This window comes from Mastigoproctus giganteus, chromosome 1, assembly GCF_048544385.1.
Source record: "Mastigoproctus giganteus isolate SK-2022 chromosome 1, ASM4854438v1, whole genome shotgun sequence".
In the NCBI taxonomy this organism is placed as follows: domain Eukaryota; kingdom Metazoa; phylum Arthropoda; class Arachnida; order Uropygi; family Thelyphonidae; genus Mastigoproctus; species Mastigoproctus giganteus.
This window is the reverse complement of record NC_143575.1, coordinates 40,331,519-40,346,854: the sequence shown is the minus strand read 5'-3', so window position 1 is coordinate 40,346,854 and position 15,336 is coordinate 40,331,519. Positions and strand designations below refer to the sequence as shown.

The 15,336-nt window shown below is 37.4% G+C and overlaps 1 protein-coding gene across 2 annotated transcripts in view; it reads left to right on the top strand.

Annotated features, from left to right (window-relative positions):
- The window catches only part of LOC150090732 (histone lysine acetyltransferase CREBBP-like), a 362,719-nt gene that overhangs the window by 284,203 nt on the left and 63,180 nt on the right, over positions 1-15,336 (top strand). For both annotated transcript variants that reach the window (XM_090372373.1, XM_090372367.1), the window contains exons 20-21: positions 2,450-2,596; positions 12,739-12,852. In XM_090372373.1, coding sequence (XP_090228499.1) covers positions 2,450-2,596; positions 12,739-12,852 — 261 coding nt within the window. The remainder of the gene's footprint in view (positions 1-2,449; positions 2,597-12,738; positions 12,853-15,336) is intronic.

Here is a 15,336-nt window from a genome sequence, read left to right as displayed (position 1 = left end):
TGCGTGTCAATGGTCTAATGCTAAATATTAAATCAGAAGAGTTAGCTAAAAAGTTGGGTCGTGTGAATTCCAAAGCAACAGATGGTTAGTTGTCTCAGTGGAAATCCAGGCATGACAGTAAATTCAAGAAAGCACATGGCAAGAAGGAAAGTGCTGATGCTGTAAGTACTGAACAATGGAAATCCACAAAACTGCTATACTTGCTCGAGAAATTTTGTGCAGTTGACATCTAGAATGCCAGATGAAACAGGCCAGTTTTATTATGCTATGCCGGATGGTTCCACGAACTAAAAACATGCAACACTGTCAGGTTCAAACATGTCAGTAAATGATAAACGGAAGCTGTTGATTATTGGGAAAAGCACTAAGCCTCAATACATCAGGGAGCTTAGAATGGACAGTTTGCTAGTTCTGTATTATGCCAACAAGAATGCATGGATGACTTCATTAGCCATTTTTAAGAAATGGCTAATGAGTTGGGATGCGGAATTGCAACAGAAGTCTTTCTGTTGCAGTTACAAAATTCGGCTGCTTCTGGACAACTATGCAGCACACCCTCATTTAGATTGTTTTAAAAACATTCAGCTTGAATGTTTTTAAAACCTGCTAAAACCACATCCTTGGTACAGTCAGTGGATGTGGGAATCAAAAAATTTAAAGATTATTACAGAAGGCTGGTAAATTACATCCTTGAAACAATTGAAGAAAATCTACTGACATCTTCAAAAGCCAGAGAAGTCAGTGGAAGGGTTACCATTTTACAAACAGTACAACTTTTTGTTGATAGTTGGTGAGAAATAAGTAGCAAAACAATTCAGAACTACTTTGCTCACTATGGTTTTAAGAATTCAGGTTGGAGATGCCAGACATGTCCTATACTGAAAATGAAATAATTTTGGAAATGCAACCCATCAGAAACTACAAAGAGTACAAATTGCAGCAAAACACCTAGAGATATCATGAGCATGTGACTCATCAGAAACTACAAAGAGTACAAATTGCAGCAAAACACCTAGAGATATCATGAGCACGTGACTAACCAGGATACCAGGAAATTTATTGCTACATTACAATACTGCTTTATGCAGGAAGGCAATGAAGGCAGTCCTTTATCTGCACTGATTTTGTTCAGTTGCAGTCTATAAAGAGAACATGCCAGGGTATGCTCAATAAATTTCTCCAAAATAACTCTTGGGGATTATGCTTGTTTGACAGATATGTTGTTATTTGGTTTTTAGGAGCATTAGCAACTAAGGCCATATTGCTCCGTGAGTATGCGGTGGTCATTCCCTGACCTTTCTGCATCCTCTGTATTTGGTGGTGACTGGCTCGAACCCCAGTCTAATCAAGAAGCATGTGCTATGCACTGCTACTCCTTCCCACCTGGCTATGGAGGTGCCCAACAGATATGTACGCTACATTTAGATTATTTTTAGCTTAAATTATTTTTTTTAATATTTGTACCAAAATTCATTTAAATACCAGTGTATTTTTGTTGTTCAGTAAATTGTAGTTTGTCCTTCGTTTTATACCTTTTTAACTCTTTGTGCTGCCGACTTGACATGGAATGTGTGCATATATTTTAGCTCTTTGGGTAAAACTTTGCATAATTGGGCTGAATTAGACCAAAGTGTTTTAGTCCAATGTGTCTCAATTAACTGGAATCCACTATATATCACATTAGGAATTTCCACATTTTGAATAAGGAAAATGCATTTTTCTTTATTTTTGTAAATTTTATTTCATTCATTCAAGTACAATTTTTTTTTTTTATAATGAAATGAATGAAACTCAGTTAAAGTGAAGAAGACTATATTAATACAAAAGTGAACGGCACCTCCGTAGCCAGGTGGGTAGGAGCAGCAGTGCGTAGCACACGCTTCTTGATTAGACCGGGGTTCAAGCCCCTCACCACCAAATACGGAGAATGCGGAAAGGTCAGGGAATGACCCGGAGCAATATGGCCTTAGTTGCTAATGCTCCTAAAAATCAAATAACAAACAAACAAACAAAAGTGAACATTTATTGAGATTCACCCAACTTCGTGGAATAAACTGTGTAGGCCTTTTATTCTCAAATGAATTTTTGTGTATTTTCTTTTAGGCATTATGCCAGATGTCTCCCTTTTCACAAAAAAGAGCAGTATTCTGCTTTCACATGTATGTTCCTTTTCCTGGTATTTTGTTTCCATCTACAGCTATTTTCTTTCCTTTATATCTTGGTAGAGTCACTGTCCTTGTAAAAATGCTTTCCTTGTAAACATATGATAATTAAATGATAATTAAATGTTTGATAATTAAATTTTTAATATACATTGAATCATGATGTAAAAAAATGAGTTTCTTTTGTTTATGTCCTATAAATTGTTCTTCATTGTCATAAATTTTATATTTTGTCACAAATTTGTCATGAAGTTTAATATCCTTCCTTTTAATCTTCTGTCTTTTAGGTATGTTGAAACAGGACAATGGCCTGATCATTTTCCCTATCGAGCAAAAGCACTTTTCGCTTTTGAAGAAATAGATGGAGTTGATGTATGTTTTTTTGGCATGCATGTACAAGAATATGGCTCAGATTCTCCTTTTCCAAATACTAGGTAAAATAATGTATAATTTTAAAATATTTAGCATTTTCATAATGATTTGCAAAATTTTCTTGGTGCAACATTAATTATTTATTATTATTATTTAGAAGAATACACACTGTTAAATTCAATTAATTCAGGTATATTCCTTGAATAATGACTGGGTTCCATTATTCGAGCATCTGCCTTAGTCTTTATGAATCCTAAGAACCATTGATACTGTCAGACACCATAGGAAATAATGCAGATATCATGATTTATTCTAACATACTTCAATGTAATTTAATAATACAGTTTATTCCACAAAATAACCAGTCTCACAGCCAGTACAGGTTTTCTCTCTGAGCTATATGATTAATGTGTTCCTGGAAATCGTTTTCCCACAGAAAATGTACAGTAAGGTTGTGTTATATTCTAAATTGGTCTTATCATCTCCCCCGTGAGCTTATACATTCTTTACTTAAATACACCATAGTTTATCTATAAATTTAGCTACATAAATAGCGTATAGGCATCATTTGATTTTATCTCGTATTGTGGCTACCTTCAAAATGACAATAACATTAGTAGAGGCATATGATGAAAGAAAGCAAGCTTATGCAGCATCAGCAAAAAAAACAAAAAAAAAAAAAAAACACTCCATTTCACCCCTCCGTTCGTTCGAAATACCTGTCCAGCTGAGCCTTAAATTTACAGTAAACCCCCGCTACTTGCGGTCGCTGATTTAATATAAAATGAAACCTAAAAAAATGTGAATTTTTAAAGCGCCGTCAACATTTTCGGCCATAAAAAAACATGGGCGTGGCTAAAATTATCTTTCCTGGTCAAAACAGTGCTCAGTGAGTGTCGGGGGAGAGGGGTGACAAAATCGTGAGCGTGGATGTTTCTCGCTAATCCTTGTTCAGTATGTGTTATGCACTTGCCATGGAATGTTTCGTCATTTACTTTTAATTTATATGCTTATAAATTAATATGCTTACAGAAGTGATAAATCTACCGTTTTGCAGTGTAAAACAGACTTTTTCGAGTGTGTTAACGGAAGAAAGTGACTATTGTGGACAAGTTCTTTCTAACCCGTGCAAAAATATGGCTACGAATAACAAGGGAAATGTGAAAATATCAGAGAAGGTGATGACATCATCGAATAAAATTGAGTTATTAGACAAAATTTCTAATGGTGAAAGTGTCTCCTCAGTGGCAAAACATAAAATCAGTGAGTCAACAGTACGATCAATCAAGAAATCGGAAGAAAAAATTTGCCGTAGTGTCCGTGAAAGCACACTATTTGCTTAAAAAATTTGCTCTGTAACTCGTGATGTTAAATTAGAAAAAATGGAAAAGCTTTAAATCTGTGGATAGAAGACCAAACTCAAAATACAATTCCGTTAAGTTCACTCATTCGTGAAAAGGCAAAACTCTTTTATCAACACTTTAGCGAAACTGGTGTTTCCACTGGCGGGATAAGTTTTTTAGCTAGCAGAGGCGCTGCCTTGAAATTTCTAATAAATATTACGTTTAATATTAAATTGTTTCTTATTTTCATTTCGATGCCATATGCTTGCATTTCACTATGTACTGTCTATGTACATAGTCATATTATAATACATACATAGACAAAATTGTAGACTAGTTTTTCTTATATATTTTATACATTGGAACGGAACCCCTTTATTACTATGGGAGCCATAACTCAGTATTCACGTTTTCGGTATTCGCAACATTTCTCAGGAATTTAACTCCCGCGAATAGCAGGGGTTTACTGTATTTAGGCTATCAGCTTCCACAACAAGGGATGGAAGTCTGTTTCACCAACCAACTACCCGCTGGCTAAAGGCAAATTTCCGCACATCTATCCTACATCTGTCTCTCTTCAATTTGAATTTATGCCCTCTCAGATGATTATTCTGAGCAAGAGGAAGAATCCCATCGACATTGAGCATACTCAAACCATTCAAGGCTTTATACACCTCTATCAGATCACCTTGCCGGGGGTGGCGACTCCGTAGCCAGGTGGGAAGGAGCAGCAGTGCATAGCACACACTTCTTGATTAGACCGGGGTTCGAGCCCGTCACCACCAAATATGGAGGATGCGGAAAGGTCAGGGAATGACCACCGCATATCCCGGAGCAATATGGCCTTAGTTGCTAATGCTCCTAAAAAAAAAAAAAAAAAAACCAAACAAACAAAAACCAAACCTTGCTGGTGCCTAGTCTCCAGACACTGTAATTTGCAAAACTTAAGCCTTTCTTCATAAGAGCACCCCTTTGTTCCATTCACTAATCTTGTTGCCCTTCTCTGTACTCGTTCCAGCAGCTCTACATCCTTCTTGAAATGAGGCCTCCAGACCTGTATACAGTACTCAAGGTGTGGCCTGACCATTGCCTTATACAAGGGAATAATCACCTCCTTATCCCTGCTAGAAAAATTCCTGTATATCATTGACAAGACACCATGAGCTACTCTTGCAGCCCGTCTGCACTGCTCAGAGAACTTCATATCTGCCTGCACAATTACCCCCAGGTCCTTTTCATTCTCTACCACTCTCAGTGTAGTACCACAGTTGATACGTTGCTCTGAGGTTACTGTTTCCCATATGTAGTACTTTACATTTGTTAATGTTAAACTTCATTTGCCACCTCTCAGCCCATCTGCTCAACCTTTCCAGATCCTTTTGCAGCAGCATAGCTTCAGTAGTGTCCTTGACAACCCTACGAACTTTTGTATCGTCTGCAAACTTGGACATTAATCTTGATATACCATCATCAATATCATTTATAAATACAGAAAACAACAATGGACCCAACATTGAACCCTGAGTGACTCCACTAATAACATTAGTCCACGATGAGCAGTGTCCATTGATTACCACTCTCTGTCTTCTCCCACTCAACCATCCCTTTATCCATAGCAGCAATTTGCCTCCAATGCCACACTGCTCCAAATTGTTCAGCAGTCTTCCATGTGCAACAGTATCAAAAGCCTTTCTAAGATTCAAATATATAATATCAAAGTTATTTCCTGCATCCAGTTCTTTTGTGACTACATCATAGTATCCAGTCAAATTGGTCAGGCAAGACTTTCCCTTAACAAAACTATGCTGTGTCCGAGCTATAACTGAAGTCTTGTCTAGATGATCCTGCAGTGCTTCTTTAACCAGTGCCTCCATTAATTTTCCTGGAACAGAAGTTAAACTCACGGGTCTATAATTACTTTTGTCAGCTTTTGGTCCTCCTTTGTGAATTGGGGTCACATTTGCACATCTTCTGTCTATGGGTACTTCCCCTGAGTCCAGGGAAGCTCTCATAATTATGGCTAAGGGTTTGCTTACTTCCTTTGCCACCTCCTTTAATATAACTGGATAGATCCCATCCACACCGGGTGCCTTTTTTATGTTTATTCTCAACAATTTCTCCTCCACTTTCCTCTCAGTTATTACAAAGTCATCTAGTTCACTGCCAGAGTTTACTTCACCTCTGGCATTCCCTTTCCTGAATAACTCCTCATGTGTGAATGTAGATGCAAAATACTAGTTTAGTTTGTTAGCCACCTGAGCAGGATCCTCAACTGGTGAACCATCAATATCCAGCGGACCAATCAGATTCATCCCTTTCCTTCTAGAGTTTACATAGGTAAAGAACTCTTTTCTGTTTTTCTTTGCATCCTTTGTCAAGTATTTCTCATAATCTGCCTTTGCCTGCCTAACTCCTTTGTGACTTGGTTACAGACCAGCTTATATCTATCATAGGCTTCCATGTTACCCATTAATTTATATGTATCCCATGCATTTTTCTCCTCTGCCATATGTCTCATTAGTTCATCTGACATCCACTTAGGCCTAAACCTTGAACAATATTTCTTAATTGGTAAAGCCTAGTAGCTTCCAAGATAAGTTCTTTGAATGCTTCCCATTTTGAATTTGCTGTTGGTAACATCATCAGTTGGTCCCACTGTATAGAATTTAAATACTGTCTCAGACCATTGTAGTTGCCTTTATGAAAGCAAAAACCCTTCCCTTTACCCCTGATGGTAGTTACCTCTTTGAGTAAATCCCACTTCAGCACACTGTGATCACTGCCACCTAGTGGTTCATTTATCTGCAGATACTTAATGCATGAAGAATCACTACTGGTAATCAGATCAAGAGTATTACTCCCTCTAATTGCCTCCCAAACATGTCGATGTAGAAAACAGTCATCCAATAAATCCACAAAAGCCTTTGCTAGTGTGTGAGTGACCAACCCATAAATTCCAGTCAATATCTGGGAAATTAAAATCCCCCATTATAAGACTCTCTGATTTACTGGCCCACTCTATTTCCCTGTACAGTTTCTTATTATACTCATCAGAGTCATTAGGCCTATAGCATAGCACACTCCTACTCTCAATTTTGATCTCCCAATGCTTATGCCACACCAAACTGACTCAACACTGCACTGTCCAGCAATGTCGACTGGCTTCACTTCCTTGGATTTTATGTTTCTTAAGTAATAGCATAACTCCTCCTCCACTCCTGTCCTGTCTATCCTTTCTGTACATATTGCACTCCCCAAATTCCAGTTCTGCATTCCTTATATCTGTGTGACACCACGTCTCTGATATCCCAGAAATATCTGCCTTTGATGCGGGCGCCTCCGTAGCCAGGTGGGAAGGAGCAACAGTGCGTAGCACACGCTTCTTGATTAGACCGGGGTTCGAGCCCGTCACCACCAAATACGGAAAATGCGTAAAGGTCAGGGAATGACCACCGCATATTCCCGGAGCAATATGGCCTTAGTTGCTAATGCTCCTAAAAAAAAAAACCAAACCAAACCAAGCCTTTGATGTTTTGAGCAATACCTCAAATTTAACAAATTTATTTACCAAACTCCTAGCATTGGTGCACACGCAAGTATACATGCACCTGTTCCTATTCTTAGCTACCCTAACACAACCCATGTGTTTACTTGTACCGCAATGACTCCCAGCAGTCTCTGAAATATCCTGCATTTTGTTTTCCAGACTGCTGCTCATTCCAATAGAAGCAGTGCAAGAATCAGTTTCACCTCCACCAGTGGCTACTGTTAATCTATTAGTCCTTGTATCCCTCCCCAAGCTAGCAATTTTCCGACCCACCTAACACTGCCTCGATAGCATCAGGAAATATTATTGCACCCTTTCTGTTTAAGTGTATCCCATCCCTGTAGAAGCAGTCTCTCCTGCTAACAAGTACAGACCAGACTGAAAAAAATTCTACCCCTTGAGCCTTGCATAATCTTTCCAGGGACGAATTGATCGACAAGGCTCTCATCCTATACACCCTATCGTGTTTGGGCAGAATTGCAGACACTTTCAAATTCAGCCCTAATTCACGGCTTTTTTTCAACAGTGACCTGTACTTGTTAAGTAATTCTGCCGGTCTCCTACTCTTGATATCATTAGTGCCAACGTATACAACTATATCACCTTTTGTGCCCTTAAAAGATGATATCCACTCTACAACGTCATCAGCCTTTGCCCCTGGCAGACATACCCTGGTCCTGTTCCACCCATCCTTTTTACAAAGCATGTTCCCCGTTTCCCTGACAATAGAGTCACCAACTACTACTAGTTCCTGTGGGACTAGCGCATTCTGCCTTGGGGTTGCCGCTGTGTTGCGTGATGACCAAGTGCAAGCTCTGGCATTGATGTGGGCAGCTGAGAACGTGATGTGCCCCTCAATTTAGATCCTTCGAGGGCATCCACCCTGTCCTTCAAGCTCTCATATAGGCCCATAACGCTGAGTTGTCGCCTGATTTCCTCACACTCCTTTCATTGTGCGCACACAAAGGCATTCCCCTTTGCAATGTCCCCTTATGTCCCGTACCTGATTGCTCCACAAACATCAAACAAGCAGTGCATTTTAAAAGGCTGTGATTCAGAGGGCAACCGCCCCCCCCCCTCAGTTTTCCCCTGAGCCACAGCACTCCCATTAGCTTGAGCCTTTTGGTTTGCTGCTCTGATATGAGTATTGATTTCGATTTAATTTCAATAAAATTTCAATTTCAGTACAAAATTATAACCCTAGACTTGTATCCCAACACAGTTATAATGTGACATATATATTTTTCAGTATTGAGTATTATCTATAGAGTTCCATTTATATAATTTCTGTATCAAGTTATGTATTAATTAATTGTGTTACGTTTGTAATCTAAGTCGTTATATGTTTTTAGTTAAAAAGTACAATTTAATTGACAATGAAGTTTAACAAGATTAATAGATTTTACTGATTAATTGACAATATTATATACTATACTATACTAAGCTTACGCTATCTAGTTCAAGCTATCGTATAACGTATCGTATAAGAATGGCGGTAAGTTACGAACGGTAAATCTACGGACACTTAAGTATTAATTAACTTCCAAATCTCGCTGTCTCAATTCAGAATAAACTAAGGATCCTGACTAGGTCTATAAGCTACTTATAGAAAATAATTTAATATAACAATTAGTCAATAAAGCGGCTAAATATGGCTAAAAAAAACGTTCAGCGGAGCTGCAACTTGTGACACGTGGATTTGATACCCTTACTGATACTAAGTAATACTACAAAATCACTAAGTTAAACTTTAATCTAAGTATCGTAACTAAGAATATAAAGCTATGCTAGAAAATAAGTTAATATGCCAATTTAAGCTAATAAAACAGAAAAAAACTTCTCTATTCCAGGAGCAGTAAAAATTTCGCCTGCACAAGGCTACCCTCGTTCTCCCACTTTTTGAGTGGGAGATACAAGGTATTTTTCTGAGATACCAGGTATTGCACTACTTTGAATAAATAACACTTTTCTAGCAGTCTCCTCTACTAGAGAAATGTTATTTATTCGAAGTAGTGCAATATCTGGTATCTTGTTGTGAAGGTAGCGACAATGTGAGACAAAATCAAACGATGCCTTTACATTACTTATGTAGTTAAATTTATAGGTAAAGTAAAGTAATAACTGACTACAAAAATAATACTTATACCATTCAGAAATAATGATCAAAACTTAAAACCGTTAATCTTAATGATTAAACTAAACAAAATTAAACTTCGTGAATAATGTGAAGGAATGCAGTATTGGCTGTGGAATAAACTGTATTACTAAATTACAGTAAAGTATGTTAAAAGTAAAGTTGAATGCATTTTAAGAATGAATAACTCATGAATTTAAGAATACATAAAAGAATAAAATCAGTGTGTGTTTATATATGCATGCCTAACAATGGCAAAAACTCTGATGCCTGGAGAGCTCCATTCAGCCACTGGTTGTTTCTTGTAAGTTCTTTTTTGTCCCACTGATTCCATGTGAACACCTCCAAACATCATGTGTGTTAACACATAAACAATCTGCCTGTTCTCATATGATGGAGATGCCATGAAATGCTTAGTTCAGTTCAACTCTGGCTAGCAATGGTCTTGTTGTGTAGGAGTTCTGCCTCAGAAGATACCATGGCATTCCATGAATTCTCCTGTGTTTCAGTCAAATCATTCAAGCATCAGAAAGTCAGAGTCTGTTTTATCAGTAGCACAGTTTGGTACTACATTCATTATGAATGACTGAATGATCTTTGTTATACACTAAAGGGAAGTACACAGCCTAATACATAGTACCTGTCATGGTGAGGTGACAGGGGCTTACAGTAGGACTTATGCCTTGGATGCTGAAATCTGGTTCCAACATCCTTTAAGTGGGACAAGATTTGTGCTCATCCCTGCAAGCCTTTGATTGTGACTATGCATCTTGTCCCATCATGCCGAATTTGTAATTTGTCCTCTGACTGTTTTAATATGCTATTGTTGAACTATTCATTTACCATTTTCAATATAAATTCATCTAGTAGGTATTACCATTTCAGGGGCAAATTAATGCCTTTTATATGGGATACTTGTATTTATTTCATGGCAATTAATTCCTTTATTGCCGTGACCAGGTCCTTTTTCCTTGTTCCTCTGCTCATTCTTTTTCAGTTAACTTTCTTGCAGAGCAGTAGGAACTTTCTTTCTATCCCAAGGCATGGAAAACATCAGGAAACTACTTATATTTCCCTTGTATATGATGGCAGAGATCTCCAAAGTTAGTGATGTGCTCCTGGTATTGGCAGAGGAATGAGGCCTTAGAGGTCTTCAGTAACTGAAATCCTGAAAGGAGAGAAATTTGTAACATAAGAAAACAAGGGATAGCAATATGAAATGTGAGGATGGTGAAAAAAAAAAATAAAATTGGAAAATTTAAGAACAGAAATGGGTGAGGATAAACTGTGTGGTAGTTTGAGTTGAGACAGGATAAGAATAAAAAGGAGACTTTAAAGACAGGATTTAAGAGTTTTATATTCTGGTGAAGAAGAGAGAAGAAATGTTGCAATAATATTGAATGAAGAAGGAAGAGAATGTGCGGAAGCAGTTAAATGTTTTACTGATAAGATAATGATAGTAAGGACAAAAACAAAACCTAGAGATGTAGTGGCATTACTTATATGCCAACATTATACTATGATGAATAAAAACGGAGTCTATGAAAGAAGAATTAAGGAAAAAAATAATAGAGAGAGATGGAGAGAGAGAAAAGGAATTTAAGAGTTGACAGGTGTGAGTCTGCCTAGCCAGGAAGAGACCCATATCAACTGAGTTACGCTTGTGGAGAACTGAGTGGGATCCAGACCCGTTGTCCACTCCTTACCTTCTCATGTTGTAACCTGTTAGTAGGGGAAGTCAATATGGATACTGAACAAATGGGGATGGGCTGCGGACTATGCCAAAGAATATTGGATATATTATAGGATAAAACCTTATCACCATGGTAGAACAATGCAATTGAGACTAATGCTGGCTAGGATGTCGCTAAGTTCAACAAGTTTCCCATTATTCTTGTGAAGAACAATTAATTTTAACAGTGATCAAAATAGATACCATTAATATAAGAGGCTTAAACTGTCAAAGAAGAGGAATTAGTAAAACTAGGTTGATATAGTATCAAAATAATAGTTAACACAAACCTCAGATTTGTGTTAGCTGAATACAGATGAGCAACAGCTGAACAACAATTATAAATTTAATTTATTATGGAAGTAATATACAATACAAGAATAGTGTAGAAATAGTTTTTAGAACTACTTTGAAAGAAATTTTAAACCTTGAGGCCATAGCCATGTGTTAGTATCCCTAGAGTATAATTTTTCTCCCCCTTTGATTCACTTTCCAGTGAATAATTTCTATTGTGCATTACCGGGCTTTTGCTCCATAAGGAGGTTTTAGAAAAACTTTCTGTATTTCTTAGTTCTTTCCATTTTATTTTATCCTTACTTTTGAGTATCTGTAATGTGCCATGTGCCACAATTTCCCATTATAACGAAAAAATATATCTTATATATTTTTTATTTACATCCTTCTAGTAATGCTCCTTACATGGAGCATGACATACTAAACAATCAATAGATACTTGTTTATATGCCATGCCTCCAGTCTTTCTTCTACTGAAAATATTCATTTGTATCTTGTTAAAATGGCATCCTGATAGTAATCACATTCCACTATCCCAAAGCAATTGTCACTGTCTGATGAGCTGACTGGGCTAGCCAGGTGGGTAAAGTGCCTGCCTGGCAACCGAAAGATTGTGGGTTCGAATCCCGCCTCGGGCTTGGATCACAGTAAAATGCAAAACTTGGGGAGGTGTATTATGGCCACAGAAGTCGATGCGCCAACAACTAACAAAAAAAAAAAAAAAAAAAAGCACTTTTGGAGCATGTGCAGAACAAATGGTTGTTGTGGTGTACATTACAAATGTGGTAACAACACTCAAGAAAGTATTATGACACCAGAAGTGTGTTCTGTATTTGCCATACAGTCCACTTTAGCCTTTCTTTCTATGCCTAAAGAAACATTTTAAAGATAGTAATTTGGATTTTTGAAGTTAAGCTACCATGATACTGAAGAACCTTAAAAAGATGGGACTTATTGCTTATTTCAATTGACAGGTCATATTTTGAGGATTACTGTAACCAGAATCTGTAATGTTAATTGGCTTTAACCCAAAATAAACCAATTTTTTACTACTTGTTCAATAGCCATTGCAGTTATTATAAGCTTTAATATTAAGATTCTTGAATGGGCTATAACTGAAATCATAACAAACTTTATTTTATTTTAAATTTTAGGAGAGTCTACATTGCATATTTAGATAGCGTTTATTTCTTCCGGCCCAAACAGTTCAGGACTGCTGTCTATCATGAAATTTTATTGGGATATTTAGATTATGCCAAACAGCTCGGGTAAGTCTTTTAGTATTTAACCTGTCTTATTTCTCCTTTGTGTAACTGATCTGAATAATACTGTTATGTGTCTACTTCATTTTTTACATAAACTATGTATTTAACATCACCATAGTTAGGCACGTTATGGCCTTGCTGTCCTTGCACCGCAAAGCCCTTAAACAAACAACAAATCTAGGCTTCACTCAAACAGATTCTTGGGCTTGGGATAGTTGAGCTGCCAACCTGTTATTTTCTAACTCAGTCTGCAACTACTCCATTTGAGAGATCAAGTCCATTACTTAAAATGATCTGTTGCAATCTTTGTCTTGCACTGGTCAGCCTAGCTAGGCCACCAGCTCTTTGTCCTGACTCCACTTCTGTACTGGAGTCACCAGTCTCAACACCAACTTCAGATGGGATTTCATCATCACAGTCCTCTTCAGATTCAAAGACCACTGCTGCAGTCTCCTTTTGCACAACACTTCTCATCCTCAGAGTGCTGGGTCCCGGATCCTAAATACTGTCAGTTTCTATACTTGAAAACTTTCCAGCTTTCTTAAATGCCTTTTTTGGGCTTCTTACCTTGAACCATTTCTTCGGCTATGTCCTCATCGGATGCCTTTTCTTTGGCTTTCCTTGCTTTTTGCATTTGAGCAATATCTCTAAGTTTTCTCAGGATAGCTCATCCTATGGTAATTTGCTCTTCCTCTGAAAAAGAGTAAAGATCTCAGATTGCTCCTAGCAGCTCTTCTAACAGTAAATTTCTACTGTCTGCTCTTCTTGCGGAGTCAGAAGAGGTTCTCACCTCCTGGTTACCATAACACCAAACTACAATTAATGATGCAGGTTAATAAGTTAAAGCAGATGATACTGGTTAACTTAATTCTATAGTACAAAAGTATCCAAAGACATGCAAAGTTTTGAACAAAAAAAAAAAAAAAAAGCCTAATAAAACTCTCTCTGCCAGCTGGGAGATACCCCCAGCTGCCCAGCCCAGACCACAGGGAGGTGGAGCTTCTTTGCCAGGTTTGACCTGTAGGAAAAAGCAAACAGATCAGAAAAAAGGCACAAGCCTAACACAAAAATTGCAGAATAATTTGCAAAAACCAACATTGATCAAACCTTGATCGCACCTAGGGGCCACTGTTTGTGTTATACATACTGTACATGCCATAACAGAATATAGGCATTTTATTTTATGCAAGCGTTGGACAAATTCACTAAAATCTGCTCCATTCTTATCTTGATTTTTTGGTGTAGCTATCTTAGTCCTCTTGGTTGCATTTTGTGTTTGTGTGGGTGAGAAAAATATGCCAACGTTCTGTGGATCATATTCACTTAAATTTAATAATCAACAGTTATTTGGTTTTATCATAGAGTCATTGTTATTGTGTATTTGCCATGAAGACCTAAATTTGTTTTTTGATATTCATTTTGCTGAACTCTCTCATGAGGTTGTTGATGTTGATAGTACTTAAACAGCACTGAAGAGTTTGCTTAGCAAAGGAAACATTCCAAGCATGCAGACAACTTTGTCTGGTAGATCCTCAGATAATTTGTGTTCCATTACTTTAAATACACACCATTCACTCATGTAATCAACATTTTCTCCATCACTGATTAACATTTACATGAAGTGCATAAATGTTAACCAGTGATGGAGAAGAGGAGGAAATGTTGCACTTCTGTTTCCATATTACCAAATTGATGAAGTCCAAGGCACAAGAAAGTGCTGAACACTGAATTTGCAAGTGAAGGATTGGCTCCAGTAATGAAAAATCTCTCCTTGAAATACTGAAAATAGCTGCTGTTTGTCAACTGAAAATGCATTACATGCACTACATCTTCCAACTTTCCCTGTTGATATTTTAATCTCCAAGAGTGCACCTGATTTTTGAGAACAGCTGGCCACAGGAGGGGGATCCTTTAGCTGGATGGTAAGGGAGAGCTTTGTGAAAACTTTCAAGAAATTCTTCAGGAAACAACCTTGAACTGAAAATCTGAAATATTTCAGCTTCTTCAGTAGACCTCTTGCTGTAGCTGCTTCTTCTTCTCTTTGTTATTTCTTGTGTCATCTAAGTTAGGAGTTGGCAGATATTTCATTTTGTATATATTTTAGAATCAAATCATTACATTCCCAATGTATATACTGTAATTAATACTTAACAGTTATTTACGATTACTTTACTGGTGTTATAAATCAGGGTTACATTAAGTATCTAAGGTATGGCGCTCCTGCATACAAGTTCACCTCCATGTATAGATCAGGGATATCGAACTGTGGAGTATTGTGTGGCAACATCAATGGTTGTTGGAAGCTCACGAGCAGCATCAGAAGTTCTCAGGGCATAATTAATGAATTTATAATTCATTAATTAATTTTATATGTGTATCCCTTTAAGTATAACATTTTAGCACTACTTTCATGTAGGATTAACACTTTTAACTTATAAAGTTGGCAACACTTGGTGGGGGGGGTGCACACAAATTGGAAACCACCAG